Source organism: Lissotriton vulgaris, chromosome 5, assembly GCF_964263255.1.
Source record: "Lissotriton vulgaris chromosome 5, aLisVul1.2, whole genome shotgun sequence".
Taxonomy (NCBI): domain Eukaryota; kingdom Metazoa; phylum Chordata; class Amphibia; order Caudata; family Salamandridae; genus Lissotriton; species Lissotriton vulgaris.
Window position 1 is genome coordinate 115,531,396 of NC_141693.1, and position 23,414 is coordinate 115,554,809.

At 41.7% G+C, this 23,414-nt stretch overlaps 1 protein-coding gene across 7 annotated transcripts in view; it reads right to left on the reverse strand.

Annotated features, from left to right (window-relative positions):
• The window catches only part of SEC16A (SEC16 homolog A, endoplasmic reticulum export factor), a 478,800-nt gene that overhangs the window by 381,259 nt on the left and 74,127 nt on the right, over positions 1–23,414 (reverse strand). For all 7 annotated transcript variants that reach the window (XM_086921035.1, XM_086921033.1, XM_086921029.1 and 4 more), the window contains exons 8-9: positions 19,356–19,498; positions 409–470 (exon numbers count right to left, since the gene is read on the reverse strand). In XM_086921035.1, the coding sequence (XP_086777161.1) occupies positions 409–470; positions 19,356–19,498 (205 nt within the window). The remainder of the gene's footprint in view (positions 1–408; positions 471–19,355; positions 19,499–23,414) is intronic.

The following is a 23,414-nucleotide window of genomic DNA, read 5'->3' on the forward strand; positions in this document are numbered from 1 at the left end:
AACTAATCTGTAAAACAAAAGTGCAAAATAAACATTTTGGTTGCTGGTTCTTCTTCAAAATATTATAACTTTCTTAAAACGTGTTAGACTGGAAACAATGGGTAAAAGAAATTAACTGAAAGGGATTTCTGGGAGTGCTTTCTATAGTTCAAAAGTGGGTAGGCTATATCTACTACCCCATAAACCATTAAAGTAAATATTAAGGAATGCTCTGTTGTCTTGAACAGATTTGAATGTTTTCTGTTCAATTGTATGTTAATAGCCAAAAATAGAATTAAATGCTGTAAATTCGATTTGAATACCAGCATAAATAAAAAAAAAAAACTAATTTCGTAATATATTTTATATTTATAAAGTTTAGTATAGCGCGAACATAACCCATATGAGTATCAATATTGTTAAACATACTTAAGAAGGGGTCCAGGGAATGCTCTCATTTCCTCTTGTTCAGGAGAATACTGCAACATGGTCTGCAATCCAAAACATAAGAGAATCATTTTAAAAAGTACAGAACAAATCAATGTCTAAATATATACATTACATATTCTAGAATATAGGGTCACTATGAGACAGTTTTAGCTATCATTAAGATGTTACTTGACAAAAACGAACTATTTACACTGGAAAAGCCAACCTTGAAAATTCTAAATAAGAAATGAAGGTTGCCTTCATGAGTCTTAAAAAAGCAAGGCAAGTTCCCAACCAGAATCACCAAAACAGCACGACCACACAAAACACCGCTGTCTGCAAATACATTTCGCAATATCCTTTTTTCCTGATAACTGGTGTAATCGAGCCATGTGCGAGTCTGTGTGTGCAAGTGTTCACATCTTTGATGTATGAGAGAGCACCAGCCTAGGAGTGTGTACGTTTTGCAGATGTAAGGAATGCTTCAATAAAGAAACAGAAAAAGTTCCAAAGGTCATTAATTAGCCCAGATTGTAAAGTATTTGCTAAATAGATTACTTGGAGAACTGAAAATGTACTCCTAAGTTAATTTAATCAAAGTCAATCTGGCAAGGTTTATGGTGGATAGAGGAAAGGCAATAAAAATGTTATGTATTTTTACTGCACACCAAAAAATAGATGAAATGGAGTATAAAATGTTATTGCCAAGAAGAATATCCTATATAAATCCAGACTCTGAAATATTATCAAAATGTCTTAGGCGTAAATCATGCATATATTATTAGACTAATTAGATCAAATTCAAAAATAAAAAAACATAACACAATATATAAATCTTACACATTAAAATAATTGACCTGGTTAGGAACATGCACAAGGGCAGTATTAAGAAATATCACTAGACCTCATCTTAAACAAAAATGCTAGGACTTGACCAGATCTTCCTAGGTAGGAGTCTCAAGATCTTATCAACTAGAGATCTTCAGGATCAACATAATATAATTTGTGTTAGCAATTACAATATCCTGACATTTCATTGTGCTTCAAAGGACTTGTGACTTATTCCTTGTTCCAAGGCAATATTTCCTAAAGAAGGAATGAAGAATAGTTTCCCTTTCACTCAGGAAGAGGAAACAATCTAAAATAAGATAAATTGCAGATTTCATTTTTAGATCAGATACAATAGCTATAATTTTCTCTATCACTAAGGTCAGAGATTCGCAAGCCTGGATCGATTCCTATTCAAAATTGTAGAATAATACTCTGGATTAGTTTATCAGGAACCTGGGACAAATATGGAAAGGTCTCACGTCACCCTATGTACTGATAAAATACAGAATACTTCTTGGCAAGATAATGTCTAGCTTCAGTTATCATACCTTCCCTTTCGCAAAGCAAGCACTTCACCTTACTTAGAGACAACATATTCAATCTTATTATCGAATTCTAATTGAGGATTTGCTACAAATTTAGTAATAAATCACTGGAAAACATCAGACCATGACATTATAGCATCGAACACTTGAGCCAAAAGCTGGATTGCATTCCTACTATGACTAATGCTTAAGAGGAACCTTAAAACTCTAGGCCAAGCTAAGAGTGTCGATAAATCAAAGTCCAGCTCCAGTCTTATAGCCTGGCCTAAGAATTTTTGGGGACACTCAAGAAATGTAATTAAACGCAGACTTTCCAAAGGTTCCCCTTTGACTCGGAGGGGCGGGGGTTGGGTAGGTCTATAATAAGGAGTTTGGCTCCATACAATTCTTGCTGTATTCATCTTTTAATAATTGCCTTTTTAAACGCTCCATGGGAATGCCCCTGAAGTGAAGCCAAACATTTTCAAGGCGTTTACAATTGCAAGCAATGAGATTCTCATATTAGCTACATGATTAGCCCATTTTAGTTTGCTTGCAAACAAAAGACTCAGGAATCAATTAATCAATGACCTGTTCTAATGGGACACTATTTAAATACCAGGTGATTTCTTTGGCCGCTTTGAAAAATGCAGAGTCTTAGGGCCCCATTATGATGGCAGGCAGACTTTGTCCACCAGCGACCGTAACAGAAAACGGGACCAACCGCAAAAGGTGCGGCGGACCAGCAGGGCCAATTAGGATGCGACCACCATCCTGGAGGTCGCACCCGCATCTTTTACATTGCGGCAGGCGGTGCTGTAAGCAGTACCCACTCCCATGTTAAAGTTGCATGTTGTGAATAGACATGCACAAAGTGACAGGCACCGCGCGGTGCCCGACACCTTGTGCGTGCCAATGAACGGGGGTACATGGGTACACCCCAAGTGCACCCCCACCAACACCCCAGGGGCCCTCAACAGGCCCTCAAAGCCAAAGACTGCATGCATTTCCATGGAAGCATCGCCGCCATGAAAAGGCCAAAATCCGCACTCATCATAATATGGCGGGAGGTGCCTGCTAGGCAGCGCCACCATATTATGGCCCAGGTCCACACGGCAGGCAATCAGAACGATTGCCTGCCTGCGGAAAAGCGGCAGCCGGTCTTTTAGCCTGCCGCTGTGCCCCACGCCATTGTAATATGGCGGAGTTAAAGGGCGGGTAGGAGGGGGGTGGAGGGGGGTATGTCAGACCGACATCATAAAGACCCCCTTAGTCTTTTTCACATTAACAATAAGTCTGTTGAATTCACAATAGGAATTCACAGATTTGAGCTGCAAGTTCAACTGTAGTACATTACAACAAGACTGTCATCATCAACTATTTTTGGTGAAACAGAATTAGTGTTTGGTAAGGCTCACGGGAGTCCAGAGGCTAATAAGGTGGGGAGCTAAAATATAATTTTCCACTGGAATGTTTTCTGATAGTATTCAAAGTCCATTTAAAGCACCTCACATCAACCTAGATCCAATTACTACTGTGAAATTCCTTTGTCACTTATTCAGATACTACAGAATATGCCTTCTTAATTTTTTCCAGAGGACACAATGATTGACCCAGTCAAAAGCGTCACGGAAGGCAACAAAAGAGCATCATATTTTTTCCTACAATAGCTACTAACCTCCCTGGCACTGCCCAGGATATTAAACGGTGGCCAGTCATGCATATGCAGCGCAGCTGGTTCCACACTTGCAAACAATATTTGAGGAGGCATTAGAAACTTCCTGCCTTCCAGTCTCTTTGAAGGCACTCCTCATATCCTTACCAAAGCCAAGTAAGGATCCTGAGGGCCCCAGGCTCATACCGGCCGTTAGCATTGCTAAATACAGATCACAAAATCTTGGCAAACATTCTGGCAACTGTCTGGGACTGCTGGGCTTGAGGCTGGTCCACTCTGACCAGAAGGTTTTTGTCCCATCCTGTTCAACCTCACTTAATCTGTGGCGATTCTTCAGTCTTATGCACAGTGCCCAACTTGTATGCCCTTCTGCACGGTGTCCTGGATTTGAAAAGGGCCTTTGACTCTTTGGAGTGGCCCTTCCTATTCAAAGTGTTGCCTAGCTATGGTTTTGGCGTCAGATTAATCAGGCTGGTCTATTTGCTGTACACCCAGCCATCGGCCTGAGTTAAGTCGGGCTACATGATTTCGGCTTTGTTCACTATAGGCAGGGGTACAGGTCAAGGATGTCCAATCTCTGTTACTCTTTGCCATGGCAGTTGAGCCTTTGGCGGCCCATCTGCGAGCACAAGGTGGTATATGGGGCATACCTCTTGGGAGACGGGACCCACTTAGTCTTCCTTTATGTGGACGACTTCCTCATCTACTTGAGAGGTGCTACCTATATTCCTTGTGGGGTATCGGACACACACTATTATTTTGCTGACCTATCTGGCCTACGTTTCAACTGGGCTAAATCTAGTCTCTTCCCATTATCCCAGACCACACCTAGCCCAGACATTAGCCTGCAAGCAAACCCCCACCGTTGCAGCCACACACGTTCGGATGTTTGGGGATTCAAGTCTATCAATCACCTGTGGATCTGGACAGTCACGGTCCCTTCGCTGCACACCCAGATGACCTTTTGGAAGACACTACTTCCGTCGGTGGTTGGAAGAGTTGCTCTACTCAAGATGGTGGTGCTCCCTCGTCTCCTGTAATACTTTTTTGATTTACCCCTATATGTCCGCGCCTCTTTTTTTCACACCTTTTAAAATGTGATTAGGAGCATCATATGAACCACAAGTAGAATCAGGGGGAACTTGCCAAGTCCTATCAGCCGACGGATTGCGGTGGTTTAGCAGTGCCTAATTTTGAGCACTACTACCTAGCGGCCCAACTCCAATGAGTGGCACGATGGCTTGCGAGCTCTTATTTGAAGGACACTGCCACTCTAAAGCCGCCCTGGAACGTAACTGCCATCTACAAATTGTTTCAACCTTGTGCTCGCTCATTGCCGCCCAGTCCTGCACTTCTGCTAGTTGCACATCGTTGCTATCGCTGCAGTCTCTACCTCACCAGGCAGCTGGTCACATATGCACTAGTGCTGGTGGGAATACAGCATGGCAAATGCATCACCACCATGACGGAGCCTTCAGCCTAGTCTACTGCGGGGATTCAATCATTGGGAGATCTATATAGGGATGAGTGCTCATACCCTATGAGTCACTAGTGGAAGAGGATGGCCTTCCTCCTGGACAATTTCTCTTACACACGTTCCTGGTAGGGCACTGAGGGGTAACTGGAGCAACATAACCGGCGAGCCTCCCATGCATCTTACAATCCAGTGCAGTCACATCCTTGGTTAGGGCAGGCACTTGGTACGCTGGCTGGATCGCACACAGCATCAACACTCACATCTCTGTGCAGACGGTGGGAGGCAGAGCTCAATTGCCCATGTATGGGCAGGGAATGGTCTTCATTATTAAAAAGCCATACCTACATCCCACGCAACACTCTATTTTCGCTTAATCCAGCTGAACATCCTACACAGGGCTTATCTCACCCCTGACACTAGCAATAGACATTTCCATCGCATCAATGTTGCTTGCCCCGGATTGTAAGCTGGTAGATGCCAACATAATACATATGCTCAGGGACTGTCCCTTTTTACAGTGCTACTGGATGGGCAAATACTATACAAATACACAAATACTGTTACCTTTGATTGCTGCAAACCAAGAAGGTTTTGAAAATGGATATTGATCAGTTAACCCAGTTAGTGCAGAGGTTAAATACTGAAATGCAGGAATTGCGTTCAGAGAACCAGTTGTTACGACAAGAATTAGACAAGACTAAATCTGGTTTTACGTCTTGGAGAGATTCCACAGAAGAAGGGCGCCGCCCTGTCTTAACCCCACCTAAATTTGGTACATCAGCTTTTGGTTCCCAGACATCTCGAAACCAATCAGCTTCAGTTACTGATCAGCCATTACAATTAACCGTAGTAACTCCCACTCCAGTTCCCTTGGCAAATCCGGAACGGTTCACTGGAGACTCAAACAGATTTACAACCTTTATGAGCCAATGTCAGCTGCATTTCTTGTGCAAACCACAGATTTTTATTAATGATACTGCTAAGGTTTCTTTTATTATTTCATATTTGGGTGGGGTGGCTGCTGATTGGGCTATGCCTCTTGTAGATAATAATGATCCTCTTTTGCATAATTTAAATAATTTCAAAACAGCTATGACTAATTTGTTTGCTAAACATGTTTTCCTTCAAGCGTCAGATAATGAGTTATTAAACTTGCGACAGGGATCAAAAGATTTAGTTACTTATATCACAACATTCAACAGATTACTTGCAGAGACTCATTGGCCAGTTGACAAGAGAATTTCACTGTTCTACAGGGGTTTGAGAGATGAAATTAAAGATTCGCTAGCCCATGTTGTTGAACTACCAAATGATTTTTGTGATTTTCAGGAGTTTGTAGTCAAGTTAGATCACAGATTAGGAGAACGTAAAGGCGAAAAAACTAAACACGATATTAAGAATCTTCATTTTAAATCGGAAAGAAAAGAAATCGATAATAAATCCTCTTCTATAGAACCAATGCAGATTGGAGGAATAAAAGGACCATTATCAAATGAGCTGTCCGGGAATCACCAGGAAAGGCAGAAGATGAATAACACCGTCCGGAGTCTTCGAGTAATCAGGTAAGTTGGTAGAAAGGGAGAGGGGGGGTCAGGAAACTGCTCATAGAGGGATAGGAGCTCAGGAAACAAGATGCATAGGGGTCCGGAGTTCAGGAACCAAGACGCAGGCAAGAATCCTCTCGGTGATGTTCGTGCTGAACCTCTGGTGAAGCGAAGCGTCGTCTCGATCACCATGCCGGCTTTTATACCTGCTGGTATGTAAATTAGCACATGCTGCACGCGCAAACCCCCTGACAGTTTACACGTGTTGTAAACCAAAGTGTTCTAATGAGACCTTACAATAGTTTCTTCAGTGAACAAAGTAACAAGCATTGGTAAAGGCACAATTACAAATAATAAGAAACCACTGTATATCTTCATTTTCATAAGACCGTGAACATTCAGTAGTTTCATGATTTAGTACAAATTGTAGCCCTCAACTGTTCTAGGTTTCTGTTGCATACCATGAACCCCTGACTACACATTTAACCCTCAACAGTTCTCCCTCCCAAAGGTCGCCTAATCGGTCTAGGTTTTTCTGGATGCAAAGCATGAAATCTTTTAATCAAACGCGCAGCATGAACATTTGCTTCTGGTTCCCAAGATCTTTCACTAGAATCATAACCCTTCCAATCAATCAAATAGTATAGTTTGCCTTTGATTCTTTTTGCATCTAATATCTTGTGTACTTCGTATTCCAAATGATCCCCAATTACAATTGGTGGAGGAGGATAATCTACTCTAGTGGATGGGTTAAAGGGTTTTAAGAGGGAAACATGAAACACTGGGTGAATAGCATATTCATCTGGAAGTTGCAATTTTACTGAAACTGGATTTAACACCTTTTCTATTGGGAAAGGTCCAATGAATCGTGGTTTCAATTTTCTGGGTCCATCTAATTGAATATTTTTTGTCGAGAGCCAAACCTGATCTCCTTCCTTATAGGACGGGCTAGGTAATCTATGCTTATCAGTATTCTCTTTCATTTTACATTTGTTCTTAGCCAAATTTTTCTTAACTTGTTCCTGAATAGATTGTAATTTGGCTAATCTTTCTGCTACTGCTGGCATGTCTTGTTCTATTTTAGGAATTATTTCGGGCAAAGAACGTGGATGTTGACCAGTCATGAAGAAAAAAGGTGAACAACCTAAAGCAGTGTGCAGAGTGTTATTATAAGAGAATTCTGCTAAAGGCAATGTTTCATCCCAATTTGATGATACAGTATTAATTAAGCATCGCAGACTCTGTTCTACATGCTGATTGACTCGTTCTGTTTGTCCGTCAGTTTGAGGATGGAAAGCTGATGAAACACCTAGTTCTATTCCTAAATACTTACTGAGTTTTTTCCAGAATTTAGATACAAATTGAGGTCCTCTGTCTGAAATAATTTTATCTGGTAAACCATGTAATTTTACTACTTGTTGTAAAAATACCTGACTAAATTCTTCTGCAGATGGGATTTTACGTAATGGAATAAAATGTCCCATTTTAGATAGTAAATCTACCACTACCAAGATTGTGGTAAATCCATTTGAGTTAGGCAAGTCCGTGATGAAATCTAGGCTAATAGTGTGCCAGGGATATGGTGGTATGGGCATTGGTTGTAAATATCCCCTAGGAGCCGAGTGTAATGATTTCTGACGAGAACAAACTGGACATGTGTCAATGTATTGTTGTACATCAACGGACATATTTTTCCACCAGAAATATCTCTGACAAAGTTCCAGAGTCTTGTTAATTCCAGGATGTGCAGCTGTTCCTAAATCATGATTCCATTTAATTATTAATTGACGTAGTTCCTTATCTGGAAGAAACAATTTGTTTTTATGAAAAAATAAATTATTGTCAATGGAATTGTGTCTTTGAGATAACCACTCTTTTTGATCCAGTAATTGAACTTTATTCTTTAAAAGTTCAAGGAAAGTATCAGCTGAAATTTCTGAACAAACTTTGTCCATTGGAATTATGCTCTGTGAACTTTTGACTGAATCTTTTTGTTTTTCACAAACTAATCTGGAAAGAGTGTCTGAAAGTAATTGTTTCTCTCCAGGACGATAAGTGATAATAAAATCAAATTCACTGAAGAATTGCAACCATCTCATCTGTCTTGGAGTGAAGGCCTTCACTGTGGAATAGAATTGTAAATTCTTGTGGTCAGAATAAATTGTCACAGTGTGTTTTGCTCCTAAAAGATGATGTCTCCATTCCTGTAAAACTGCTTTAACAGCTAGCAATTCCCTCTCAGCGATAGTATAATTTTGCTCGGCTGGTAGTAATTTTCTTGAATAAAAGGCAATTGGATGTAAATGGCCTGTTCTATTATCTTTTTGCATTAGAACTCCCCCGATTGCTGTTTGGGAAGCATCAGCCTCAACAAAGAAAGGTTTATCTGGATCTGGATGAGCCAAAATGGGAGCTGAGGTAAATGTCTTTTTTAAAAGTAAAAAGGCTTCTTCAGCTTCCGGAGTCCAAAAGAAGGTTTTCCCTTTTTTTAACAAGGAAGTGATTGGTACCACAATTTCAGAAAATTTTGCAATAAAACGTCTGTAAAAATTTGCAAATCCTAAAATGCGCTGAACATCTTTTACTGATTTCGGTGAGGGCCAATTTAGAATTGCTTCTACCTTTTTAGGGTCCATTGTGATACCTTCCGGGGATAACCAGTATCCCAAAAATTCCACTTTAGAGGAATTGAATACACATTTCTCTTGTTTAACAAACAGAGCATTGTCTCTGAGTTTTTTCAACACTAACCGTACATGTTCAGTATGTTCTTCCTGGTTTTTTGAATAAATCAAAATATCGTCAATATAGACTATGACGCAGATGTCTAACAGTTCATGCAACACCTCGTTAATGAAATATTGAAACGCTGCAGGAGCGTTACACAAACCGAAGGGCATGACTGTATACTCAAAAAGCCCAAATTTGGTACGAAAAGCGGTTTTCCATTCGTCGCCCTCTTTTACACGTATTAGATGATAGGCACCGCGTAAGTCCAATTTAGTATATATACTAGAACCTTTCACTTGATTTAGAAGTACAGGGATCAATGGCAAAGGATATCGGTTTTTAATGGTTGCCTTGTTAATTGCGCGATAGTCGATGCAAGCGCGCAAATCACCTGTCTTCTTCGCCACGAAGAAAAGAGGCGACGAGACTGGTGAGGTAGAATGCCGAATGAAACCGAGTTCCAGTAATTCATCTAAGTAAGTTCTTAAATACTGATTCTCAGGTTCTGTTAATGCATATATTCTACTACATGGTAGTTTCGCCCCAGGGACCAGATCGATTCTACAATCATAGATTCTATGAGGCGGAAGAGTAGTTGCCTTTACTGGATCAAATACATCACTAAAGTCCTGATACTCAACTGGTAATTCAGGGTTAGAGGACTTTAAAGCAGCACAACACAGTGGCATAATCGGATTTTTGGTGTCTTGATAACAGTGTAATTTACAGTGAGCAGAGTCTAAAGTCACTGTTCGTTTAACCCAGTCTATCTTGGGATTATGGAATTCCAACCAAGGAATGCCGAGGATGACTCCAAAAGATGGTGTGTCAATTAAATCAAACACTACATACTCAGAATGACCATTTTCAGCAACAAATAACAATGGTGTGGTGTTAAACCTTATCAGACCTGAAGACAACGCCGATCCATCTACTGCCCTTACCGGTTCTGGTTCTTTTTTAGGTATCTGAGGTAATTGCAGAGTTTTAGCTAAGGTTATGTCAAAGAAATTTCCGGTAGCTCCCGAATCAATAAGCACAGGAATACTGTGTCTTTGTTGATTAGTCAGAATAAGTAACAATCTTACAGTAAAATGTTTAGGAACTTGAGTTAATGCACAGGGTGCATATTGTGGGACCTGATTTAGCTGTCTTCTCAAAGAATCGGTCTCAACATTCTCCGAGACAATTAGTTTTCCGATTCACAATCTGCATTGACAACTAGAGCCTTCTTTTTTGCTGGTCTTACCGGACAGTCCTTGGCAAAATGACCAGCTTTACCACAATATAAACAAAGATTCCCTTTCCTACGCCTTTCTTTTTCATCATTTGATAATGGTCCTTTTATTCCTCCAATCTGCATTGGTTCTATAGAAGAGGATTTATTATTGATTTCTTTTCTTTCCGATTTAAAATGAAGATTCTTAATATCGTGTTTAGTTTTTTCGCCTTTACGTTCTCCTAATCTGTGATCTAACTTGACTACAAACTCCTGAAAATCACAAAAATCATTTGGTAGTTCAACAACATGGGCTAGCGAATCTTTAATTTCATCTCTCAAACCCCTGTAGAACAGTGAAATTCTCTTGTCAACTGGCCAATGAGTCTCTGCAAGTAATCTGTTGAATGTTGTGATATAAGTAACTAAATCTTTTGATCCCTGTCGCAAGTTTAATAACTCATTATCTGACGCTTGAAGGAAAACATGTTTAGCAAACAAATTAGTCATAGCTGTTTTGAAATTATTTAAATTATGCAAAAGAGGATCATTATTATCTACAAGAGGCATAGCCCAATCAGCAGCCACCCCACCCAAATATGAAATAATAAAAGAAACCTTAGCAGTATCATTAATAAAAATCTGTGGTTTGCACAAGAAATGCAGCTGACATTGGCTCATAAAGGTTGTAGTATATATACTAAATTGGACTTACGCGGTGCCTATCATCTAATACGCGTAAAAGAGGGCGACGAATGGAAAACCGCTTTTCGTACCAAATTTGGGCTTTTTGAGTATACAGTCATGCCCTTCGGTTTGTGTAACGCTCCTGCAGCGTTTCAATATTTCATTAACGAGGTGTTGCATGAACTGTTAGACATCTGCGTCATAGTCTATATTGACGATATTTTGATTTATTCAAAAAACCAGGAAGAACATACTGAACATGTACGGTTAGTGTTGAAAAAACTCAGAGACAATGCTCTGTTTGTTAAACAAGTGAAATGTGTATTCAATTCCTCTAAAGTGGAATTTTTGGGATACTGGTTATCCCCGGAAGGTATCACAATGGACCCTAAAAAGGTAGAAGCAATTCTAAATTGGCCCTCACCGAAATCAGTAAAAGATGTTCAGCGCATTTTAGGATTTGCAAATTTTTACAGACGTTTTATTGCAAAATTTTCTGAAATTGTGGTACCAATCACTTCCTTGTTAAAAAAAGGGAAAACCTTCTTTTGGACTCCGGAAGCTGAAGAAGCCTTTTTACTTTTAAAAAAGACATTTACCTCAGCTCCCATTTTGGCTCATCCAGATCCAGATAAACCTTTCTTTGTTGAGGCTGATGCTTCCCAAACAGCAATCGGGGGAGTTCTAATGCAAAAAGATAATAGAACAGGCCATTTACATCCAATTGCCTTTTATTCAAGAAAATTACTACCAGCCGAGCAAAATTATACTATCGCTGAGAGGGAATTGCTAGCTGTTAAAGCAGTTTTACAGGAATGGAGACATCATCTTTTAGGAGCAAAACACACTGTGACAATTTATTCTGACCACAAGAATTTACAATTCTATTCCACAGTGAAGGCCTTCACTCCAAGACAGATGAGATGGTTGCAATTCTTCAGTGAATTTGATTTTATTATCACTTATCGTCCTGGAGAGAAACAATTACTTTCAGACACTCTTTCCAGATTAGTTTGTGAAAAACAAAAAGATTCAGTCAAAAGTTCACAGAGCATAATTCCAATGGACAAAGTTTGTGCAGAAATTTCAGCTGATACTTTCCTTGAACTTTTAAAGAATAAAGTTCAATTACTGGATCAAAAAGAGTGGTTATCTCAAAGACACAATTCCATTGACAATAATTTATTTTTTCATAAAAACAAATTGTTTCTTCCAGATAAGGAACTACGTCAATTAATAATTAAATGGAATCATGATTTAGGAACAGCTGCACATCCTGGAATTAACAAGACTCTGGAACTTTGTCAGAGATATTTCTGGTGGAAAAATATGTCCGTTGATGTACAACAATACATTGACACATGTCCAGTTTGTTCTCGTCAGAAATCATTACACTCGGCTCCTAGGGGATATTTACAACCAATGCCCATACCACCATATCCCTGGCACACTATTAGCCTAGATTTCATCACGGACTTGCCTAACTCAAATGGATTTACCACAATCTTGGTAGTGGTAGATTTACTATCTAAAATGGGACATTTTATTCCATTACGTAAAATCCCATCTGCAGAAGAATTTAGTCAGGTATTTTTACAACAAGTAGTAAAATTACATGGTTTACCAGATAAAATTATTTCAGACAGAGGACCTCAATTTGTATCTAAATTCTGGAAAAAACTCAGTAAGTATTTAGGAATAGAACTAGGTGTTTCATCAGCTTTCCATCCTCAAACTGACGGACAAACAGAACGAGTCAATCAGCATGTAGAACAGAGTCTGCGATGCTTAATTAATACTGTATCATCAAATTGGGATGAAACATTGCCTTTAGCAGAATTCTCTTATAATAACACTCTGCACACTGCTTTAGGTTGTTCACCTTTTTTCTTCATGACTGGTCAACATCCACGTTCTTTGCCCGAAATAATTCCTAAAATAGAACAAGACATGCCAGCAGTAGCAGAAAGATTAGCCAAATTACAATCTATTCAGGAACAAGTTAAGAAAAATTTGGCTAAGAACAAATGTAAAATGAAAGAGAATACTGATAAGCATAGATTACCTAGCCCGTCCTATAAGGAAGGAGATCAGGTTTGGCTCTCGACAAAAAATATTCAATTAGATGGACCCAGAAAATTGAAACCACGATTCATTGGACCTTTCCCAATAGAAAAGGTGTTAAATCCAGTTTCAGTAAAATTGCAACTTCCAGATGAATATGCTATTCACCCAGTGTTTCATGTTTCCCTCTTAAAACCCTTTAACCCATCCACTAGAGTAGATTATCCTCCTCCACCAATTGTAATTGGGGATCATTTGGAATACGAAGTACACAAGATATTAGATGCAAAAAGAATCAAAGGCAAACTATACTATTTGATTGATTGGAAGGGTTATGATTCTAGTGAAAGATCTTGGGAACCAGAAGCAAATGTTCATGCTGCGCGTTTGATTAAAAGATTTCATGCTTTGCATCCAGAAAAACCTAGACCGATTAGGCGACCTTTGGGAGGGAGAACTGTTAAGGGTTAAATGTGTAGTCAGGGGTTCATGGTATGCAACAGAAACCTAGAACAGTTGAGGGCTACAATTTGTACTAAAAGCGGTTTTCCATTCGTCGCCCTCTTTTACGCGTATTAGATGATAGGCACCGCGTAAGTCCAATTTAGTATATATACTACAACCTTTATGAGCCATCTGGTACACTGCCCCGACAGAGCCATCTTGAACACATGGGAGGTATGTAATTTATAGCATGAGCAAGCAGCATAAGGTCACTTCCCGATTTATAGATCTGGGCCTACTGATGGCCAAAAGATGGATCATGCGACATTGGAGGTCTCCTGACCCTGGTATTGCATACTGTCAATTACTGTGCAGGGTATATGCCCCGACTTATTGGACTCTCATTTATGCTACTGAACTCATAGTCAATATGGCTGTATGAATGCCCTCTGCCTGTTTTCCACTGATTGATGTTGCTTGATACACTGAGAGTTACTTTGGACTAGAGCCACTGGCAGGTGCTTCCACAGCCAGTTCAGATATCCATGCGCCTAACACTCAGTCTTGGAGTAAGTTGACATTGCCATAAGGTTAGGTAAAAGTTAATTTGCATTCTCATCCTTGTAAGTATATAATAGTAGCTAAGCAAGAAAAAGCAATAAACAGATTTAAAAAAAAAAAAAAAACAGTGGTAAGTCACAGGGAAGAGGTGTGGCGCTGCGGCCAGGGCGACTGACACCAGATGCTGGGGCTCCAGATTCGATCCCCGGCGGCAGGTCAGCCCAGCACCATGTGACTCTGGGCAATAACTCGCCTAATCTTCCTGATGGCCCCCAGCGCTGGGATGCTTCTGGGTAGCTGTGCGATTTACAAATACTGGATTTACAGAATGATTCTGCCTAAAACCCTCCTACTCTTTTCAAATAATGCAATGCTTAAACGCCCAAGTCTCTAAAGATTTGAACAGTTCCAGCATAGATTGTAGAGTCTGAGTTTAAAAGGGAAATAATCTATAATTTGCCTAGTCCCCCCCGGAAACTTTCTTATGGACAGGCTTTATGATGGCACCCAAACAGGAGTCAGAATTTAGGATGAAACAATTTAAAAAAAGAAAGACTCAGAACATCTGCCCATCAGAGGGGACCATCTTTATAAAGTACTGTAGGTAGACTGTCCAGGCCTCTTTCTTGCAAGGATTTTATATCACAAATTATTTCAGTGATTATCCCTAGTACTAGCATCACCATTAACTAGGCACCCTTCTGTTAATCAGGAGTATATTTTGGGGCGATTATTTGGGCAGGCTTTTAAACAGATTTAAGAAAAATTCAACTCATTGGGGTTCAGAGACTTGTGCCTCCAGATTAATGAGTGATATTGTAAACTCACTCAAATGTGCCCGAATGAGAGGAGCAGTCCTGTTGTGGCATTCATTTAGGTGACCTTGTGTGTCACTATGAATTATTAGGTTTAGTATAAAGTCTGTTGGACTCTAATACAGCACGTGTATTTGGGAGATGAGAATGCCAATATTACTTTCAGCTTACACCTGGCAGAAGATCTAGATTTCTCATTTCCTGGATCTCATCTGTCTTAGTGGAAGCAGACTTGACAAATAAAATGTAGTTTTACATTAAAAGGGGTTGGGGTCGAGGAGTATAATCTAAAGCAGTGCTACTCAAAGTACGGCCTACGGGCTCGCTGGCGGCCCTGCAGACCTTTCCTTGCGGCCCGCAGAGCTTCCTGTGGGACTCTTGGTTGCAGCAGAGAAAGATGCTCAAGGCTCGTTTTTAGGTTAATTCTGCTATGCAAGCAGCATCATTTTGTTTTTCTTGGACTTTGTTTCTAAAGTTAGTGCAAGACTGCTCTGCTCATAGAACAAGCTGAAATGACTCTAGAAACGAAGCACAGAATCAGAAATGGTATAAAAATGAGGTTTCGAAAGCATGCTTTTCTGGTGTTGGGCTTAGTTTCAGCAGCAAGTTCAGTGTGCACTATCAGCAAGGCATCCCTGCTCATAGGTATCCTTGGCTTAGCTGAAAGGACAGCGGAGGTGCATAAAAAAAGATAAGGAAACCGATCATGAGTCAGTGAGTGTGGGTGGTGGGTGCAGGCAGTTAAAATGAACATAATATTCTGCATCTATTTTTGGTTTTGTAACCTACAGGTAAAAGAATGCAAAATGTACATTAAAGATTTGAAAGAAAAGGTGCGTTTTCCCCCTTCCCATAATCCTCCACTCTACTCTGTCACCTTGGGAATGCTACAGCTTCAAAGATGCCGTCTGGCCATACCAGACGGTGCGTGTGGCCCTGAGTAAATGTCCTCGAGTACCCAGGATTTAAAGCCATGGTGCATGAGGAGGATATTTTGCTTTAACATTTACCACTTTTCCCTTTCAGGAATGTCAAGCCACAGCGGAGATTATAGAGGTACACATGTGTGCTTTAGGATATAGATAAAAGTTAAAAATCAGCAAATCTTAATTTAACCCTTATCCAATGTGGTAAATAAACGTTTATTATTATCAACTAGATTGAAGTGTGAAGACTCAAATTTAAAGTATTCTGCAATTAGATGTGCTGCACCCATAGGTGAAAAGTTAACACTCAATAGGGAAAGTACAATAAACACATACTCTACCATTTTGATCTTGAGTTTATCTTGAAAATATAAAAGTCAAGGTGATTCCTACTGGGTTGTATTTACTTATATGGCAAAGGAAAAAAATTAGGACGATTTATTCAATTTTCAATGGCGGTTAAATATCAAAAAGGTTCTCTTCTAAGAATAGAAAAATGTGTTTGCTGTGGATGATAAAAAATAAGCTAAGACTGGTTCTGACTGATGGGCAAACATACTTTTTTGTTTGACCTGTTTCTATGTATCAATCAATCAAGCAAATTTGTAAAGCGCGCTACTCACCCGCTAGGGTCTCAAGGCGCTGGGAGGGGAGGGATCCGCTACTGCTCGAATAGCCAGATCTTGAGTTGTTTCCTGAAGGAGAGATGGTCCTGGGTCAGTCGTAGGTGGATGGGGAGGGAGTTCCATGTCTTGGCCGCCAGGTAGGAGAAGGATCTTCCTCCGGCGGTGGCTCTGCGCATGCGTGGGACGGTGGCGAGGGCGAGGCTGGTCGAGCGGAGCTGGCGGGTGGGTGGGTGTGTAGAATGTGAGGCGGTTGTTGAGGTACTTGGGGCCCAAGTCGTGGAGAGCCTTGTGTGCGTGGGCGAGGAGTCTTAACACGATTCTCTTGCTTATGGGGAGCCAGTGCAGGTCTCTCAGGTGGGCAAAAATGTGGCTGTGGCGGGGGAAGTACAGGATGAGTCGTGCGGAGGCGTTCTAGATGCGCTGGAGTCTTCTCTGGAGTTTGGCTGTGGTTCCCGCGTAGAGGGTGTTCCCGTAGTACAGTCGGCTGGTGACAAGGGCCTGGGTGACTGTCTTCCTGGTTTCGGTGGGTATCCATCGGAAGATCTTTCGGAGCATGCGCAGGGTGTTGAAGCAGGATGACGAGGCGGCGTTGACTTGTTTGGTCATCATGAGGGAGGAGTCCAGGATGAAGCCCAGGTTGCGTGCGTGGTCTGTTGGCTTGGGGGTGGTGCCCAGGGCAGGGGGCCACCAGGAGTCGTCCCATGCGGAGGGGGATGATCCTAGGATGAGGACTTCCGTCTTGTCTGAGTTCAGTTTCAGGCGGCTGGTCTTCATCCACTCTGCAACGTCTTTCATTCCTTCCTGGAGGCTGGCTCTGGCGGTGGCGGGGTCGTTGGTGAGGGAGAGAATTAGTTGGGTGTCGTCTGCGTAGGAAATGATGTTAAGGTTGTGTTGGCGTGCAATGGCTGCGAGGGGGCTCATATAGACGTTGAAGAGGGTGGGGCTGAGCGTGAATACTTGGGGTACGACGCAGATGACTTCGGTGGCCGCGGATCGGAACGGGGGAGGCGGACTCTCTGGGTTCTTCCGGAGTGGAACGAGATGATCCACTCTAGGGCCTTCCCTTGGATTCTGGTGTTGTTGAGGCGCTGTATTAGTGTGCGGTGGCATACTGTGTCGAACGCTGCTGAGAGATCCAGGAGGATGAGGGCAGCTGTTTCCCCGTTGTCAAGCAGGGATCTGATGTAGTCGGTAGCTGCGATGAGGGCAGTCTCGGTGCTGGGTTAGCTCGGAAACCGGACTGTGAGGGGTCAAGGGATCAGTTTGTCTCGAGGAAGGCGGCGAGTTGCTTGTTGACGGTCTTCGATGACTTTGGCAGGAAAAGGGAGGAGCGAGATGGGGCGGAAGTTCTTGAGGTCAGTGGGGTCTGCTGTGGTTTTCTTCAGGAGGGCGCCGAGTTCGGCATGTTTCCAGCTCTCCGGGAAGGTGGCGGTGGCGAAGAAGATGTTGATGATGTCCCGGAGTTGGGGTGCGATGATGGAGTCGGCCTTGTTGAAGACGTGGTGAGGGCAGGGGCCGGTTGGTGATCCGGAGTGGATGGTGTTCATTGTGCGGGTGGTGTCTTCGGTGCTGACCGGGGTCCAGTTGCAGACGGTGGTGGTCGGGGCGCTGGTTCGGTGGTTGGGTGCATGATCTGTGCGCCGAAGCTGTTGTGTATGTCGGCGATCTTGCGGTGGAAGAACGAGGCGAGTGAGTCGCAGAGGTCTTGCGAGGGTGTGATGTCGTTGTTGCAGGCGCTGGGGTTGGAGAGCTCTTTGATGATGCTGAAGAGTTCCTTGCAGTTGTGGGTGTTGTTGTCCAGTCGTTCTTTTAATGTTGCCCTTTTGGTGGTGCAGATCAGCTGGTGGTGTATGCGGGTGGCATTCTTGAGGGCTTTGAGCTCAAAGAAAGGAACATATTGAGGAACATTTGTAAAATAATAAATGCTAAAATATGGCTCAGTTTGGCGAGGTGCACATAGAAAGAAAAAATGTGACAACCAGAAACTAGCATGAAACAATAGGAGTTAAATCGGTCGTCAAAGCAAAAAAGGCTACCTGGTCAACTGACCAAATTATCACAGGCAAGGTTCCTAAACGCTTTTACAAGTTTAGGTTTTGGAATTAATAAAGTTGGAATCAAAAAATAAGCTACATTAATAAGGAGTTTAGGAAAGTATGCTTTGTTGCAGAGGATGTGCTTGGAGAAAGTGTCATTAAGAGCAGACGGAGCCCCGTCAATTAAAATTGTAAAAACACGTCATAAGTAGCTGTGAGCTTGAATGGGAAGAGAAAGTTGGATCCATATACAAGTCAGACATTTGTAGAAAACTGTGGACCAGACGTTTCAAGTACTCTATTTCTGCTCAAACAGCACCTTGTTAATGAATATACCCACCTATACTGCAACATGTTAAGACTAACGTGATTTTCAGAGACTAAGGGCCTGATTTAGATCTGGGCGGGTGGGTGGGTTACTCCCTCAAAACAGTGACGGATATCCCGCTTGCTGAAATATAAATCCCATTATATCCTATGGGATTTAGATTTTGGCGAGCGGGATATCCATCACCATTGTCACCTGTCCCCAAGATTAAAATCAGGCCCTAGATTTGGCTGCAAACGGAGACTCCCACCATAGTGAATTAGTTCATAGGATGTCTGAGTGCCACAGTTTGATAAAGGTTTTACTTAGAATCTGAGGAAGGGAAGAAAAAAAGGAAGAAATAAAAAAAATCACAACTACGACAGGAGGACATAAAAGATTTTATTTTGCCAAATCGATTCCAATATTCCTAATCCACAAACATTGTGCCCCTTCCACTCCAATATGCTTTTATACATACCTCCATGCTGTGCACTTCAACCAAAGCTGGTTGTCCTTCAGAAGGCAGGTTCGGCAGAACTTTAAGGAAATGTCCTCCTGGACCAAACCTCGCACATACGTGTGGAATTGAAAACTTCTCTGGGGTTAAAGGTCTTGCTGGAACTACATTTAAAATAAATAACAAACTATAAGCAATAGTATATTCTTCTAATCTAACATTAATAATTTGATGTATTATTCTGTGTTTCTGGACACAGTCAGACTATAAGCAGAAATTGGGCAGGAAACTCACACTAACAAAATTAGGAGAATGAACTTTGAAGCTGGCATGCAAAAATCGAACATTAAAAATCCGTAGGTCACCTTATTATGCTGCTGCTTAAAACTTTAACAGGATAATTTTTTAAGTTTCTATAGTGGTTACGCCAAAAAACTTTAAGTAGTAACAAAGGGATAGTGCCAAGCAACTGCAGTCTTAAACCTTCTGCCAAGCATTAGGAGAAAGGAATATTCAAGGGCAAATCACAGATGTTAGCTTTAATAAACTGAAAGAGGTCAAGAAGCATGAGCAACATACAAGGCCATGGAAGTCCAAAGTTTAGGTGCACTAGATTAGGATAATCGGAGAGGACCAGTAGGAAAGACCAAGGCCAAAACACAAGCTGTAGCCCAGAGTGCAAAGGAAGTTGATATTGTGCAACAGAACGAGCAGAGCATGTATTGAAAGAAAATGAAACAGAAGGTGAATTAAAAAGTCAAAAGATGGAGAGGAGTACAAATGCAGACAGAAAAACCAAGTGATCAATGGAAATTCACAACTTTATCTAAAACACAACTACTCTGAGTGCATACCATCAATGGTATATGTTCTGTGGCATTATAAACTGGGATCAACAATATGAAGGTCACTTTTTTTTTAAAAAACATTTTTAATTTTCATGAACATAAAACAATGAGAAACTTAGTCTTGACACCACTCCTAAAAGATACTGTCCAGACAATATCCCTACTAGCATAAGCAAGGTCAAACTAGAAACAACCCTGCTGGGCCTCATCAGTTAGGTACAGGCTCTTGTCTCAGGAGTGAGCTCAAAGCTCAGATGTTTTCGACTTTGTCTCACTTAAAAAACAGGGAAAAAAATGACAGATGCAAATTCTTATATTAATCTGAACTACTGATAACTACTCTGGAAGGCAGTAAATTACCAATAATCAAGAGACAAGAAGAAAAAGATGATTTAATTTATGGTAGTTTAGAAAGCCTGTTTCTGGTTTCCAAAATCAACGATTAAAGCGGACAAAGTTATGGAACAATTGAAAATTACAAAACTGGCTAACAGCGGAACTGAGAGGTAGTATAAAAACAACAGAAGTTAATGCACACCTAAGACTGGTACATCCACTCCCTGTCTGTCTTCAGACACTAAGCTGTGGTAGGAAAGTAGCTGTAAGAAGTGTTACCCTTCAGAGAACCGGGTATCACCAAAACAGCCTTAGCTCAGAGATTCCAAGAAAAACAAGCATTGGTAATGCATCGGTTTCGCCTATGTAATGAATAAAGAGCTGTTTTCATCAATCATCGTCCGGGAGAAGGAAAAAGCTCCCTGACAGATAACACAGGAGTGGAGAGGATGTGGCGCAGCGGCCAGAGCTGCTGACTCGACAGCTGGGGATCCCAGTACGAGTCTTGGTGGTGCCGCGCAACAGCCTGTGATTCTATGCAAATCACTTAATCTCTACCGGTGATAAATGGTTATATAAATACGCTGCAAGAGAAAACTGCAAAACGTTATGAAATATAGTTCCACCAAAGCAGATGTTAACATTATTTCGGCTGCAGGAGATGGATAAGAGAAGCAGATGAGGAACAAGCATTGGTAAATGCAGGAAAATATGCTACAGCCAATAGAAATGGAGGAAAGGTAAGTGCCACACACAGGAACCAATGAGAAGCCAGGAAAGAGGGGAGGCGGGATGCAAGTCCCATTTAAGTTTATATTAAAAATAATTGATTTTTCAAGCACCGGGCAAGCGCTGTGCAGGCGAAACCTAAATGTACATGTATTTATATAGCGCAAATCACTGACCGAGGTCGGTATCTAAGCGCTTGCTTAGGGAACCCATCCTGGTATTCCCCTGTGAAATAACCCCGGCAGGGTATCCACAAGGTGAAAGCCAGGCATCCCGCCGCGAGGGGCCGTTGTGGAGATTAAGCAAGCTATTGCCCAGAGTCGCAGAGTGTGAACCCGTGAGTCGAGAAGGCACCGGAGCGAGAATTATCGAGTCCGTGGAATTTTTTAGCCCAAGACCCGCCGAGGCGGGGAATTGAACCCTGGTCCAGGGCCGATCTCAGCTTCCGGGTCTGCCGCCTCTAACCCCTGAGCCACACTTCTCCACTAAAGAGACTCAACAGTCCTTTTGGGACCAGTACTTTGTTCTATTGCAAGAACTGATCTTGGTAGGCACAGATGCCCTTAATTCAATAGCCTGGGTGAAGGTTTCACTTTTCACAGCGCCTTGGTGAACTGGATTATTCTGATCTGCCTGTAATATGAAGCCCACAATACCAAAATTAAGGGACATCCAGGGGAGAACCTACTGAAGACTGTCCTTCAAGAAGACAAACCACCAGTATGAGTAAAGGCTGCGAAAAGTCGAATGGTCGAAGTTAAGAGACCTCTGCACAGAAAAGGATCAGCACAACAGACAGCAAGGCCAGATACTCTTTGTTATGGTGCATTTCTAGAGTTGTGTCTACCTACCAATAGGCGATAGATGTAACTGGCTGTCCAAGGGAGCTAACAGCTCCCTTGTACAGCCAGTTACATCTGGCTGGCTAATCTTCTGCTTCTGTTTATGTCACATGTTTCAGAGGGGACTTTGGGTGCATCAGCACATTAGAGGAGGTATGCTGCTTCTTCATAATCAGAGGCTCACAGACTGGGTAGCAATCAACTTCAAAGGCCACCTGTAAACTACTCCAGCCAGGCTCAACCTCAGTTTTCAGGTGCCATGGAATAGATGTTCATTCAATTGTGTACTCTCATCTTTCCCAGAATTAAAGGTGCCACTTGTGTAAAGCCCATTGAGGAGGAAGCTCAAATAGTCGATAGATCAGTGCCAAAAAGAGATTCTGTGTATTGCGCCCAGAGGCTTACCTTCAGACTCTTCTACCAGGGAACAAATGCCAATTTTCTAGAGGATCTGGTCCCCCTTACCCTGTCTGCAAAGAAGGAAGATCAGGGGTACCACATACTGATGGTACCATAAACAACGTAGGATTGGACGTCTGCTGCCCAAGATGCAGAGGTTATGATGATCAGCAGATGAATGATGGAATGACATGCATTGCTTGAAGACTGAGTGTGTTAGCATAAGCTAACCAATCTGAGGGGAAAGGCCCCATACATGGAAACTCCAGTGCAAACAGACTTGTCACAATGTGGAACACAAAGACATCCTTGTAAAGCCTACAGGAACGTGCGAAGAAATGGCTACTTTAGTCAATTATTTTGCTCTAACACCTGCATTGATGTAACCAGAAGTGACTTAACTGAGCTGTGAACTCAACTGCACTTGGAGTGTACGATTTAGGGAGGAGGATCCCCACATTCTTTAGAAAGAAGAGTGTGGATGGCCTTCAATATTCTGTATCAGTAGAGAGTAAAGATCAACCCCTGGTTTACGTTTTCTACAGGGAGCCTGTCATTGTACCTCTACCCCACAGTTTGGATAGATAAAATGTATACACCTTGTAAATAGAGTTTTAGGTCTCTGAAATTTGCTGTGAAAGCATATCAGTTCAAGCTTATTTGTACATTCACGAATAGTCTAAAATAAAATATGTGCTATTTGCAAATTTGATCCTGGAGTCCAGGGAAATAGAAGCACACTGATCTTGTGAGCAACACAGATTAAATGGCAAGGCATTGAGGCAAAGTAGAGATGTTCTTGTAATCTCACTCAACTGCAAGCGAGCACTTCCATAAACTAAACAGGTTTGTGCTAGCAATGCCTAACGCAGTCTGTAATTGGTTGCAAAACTAAAGATGAGCAGTATCAAAGAAGGACTTGAAGC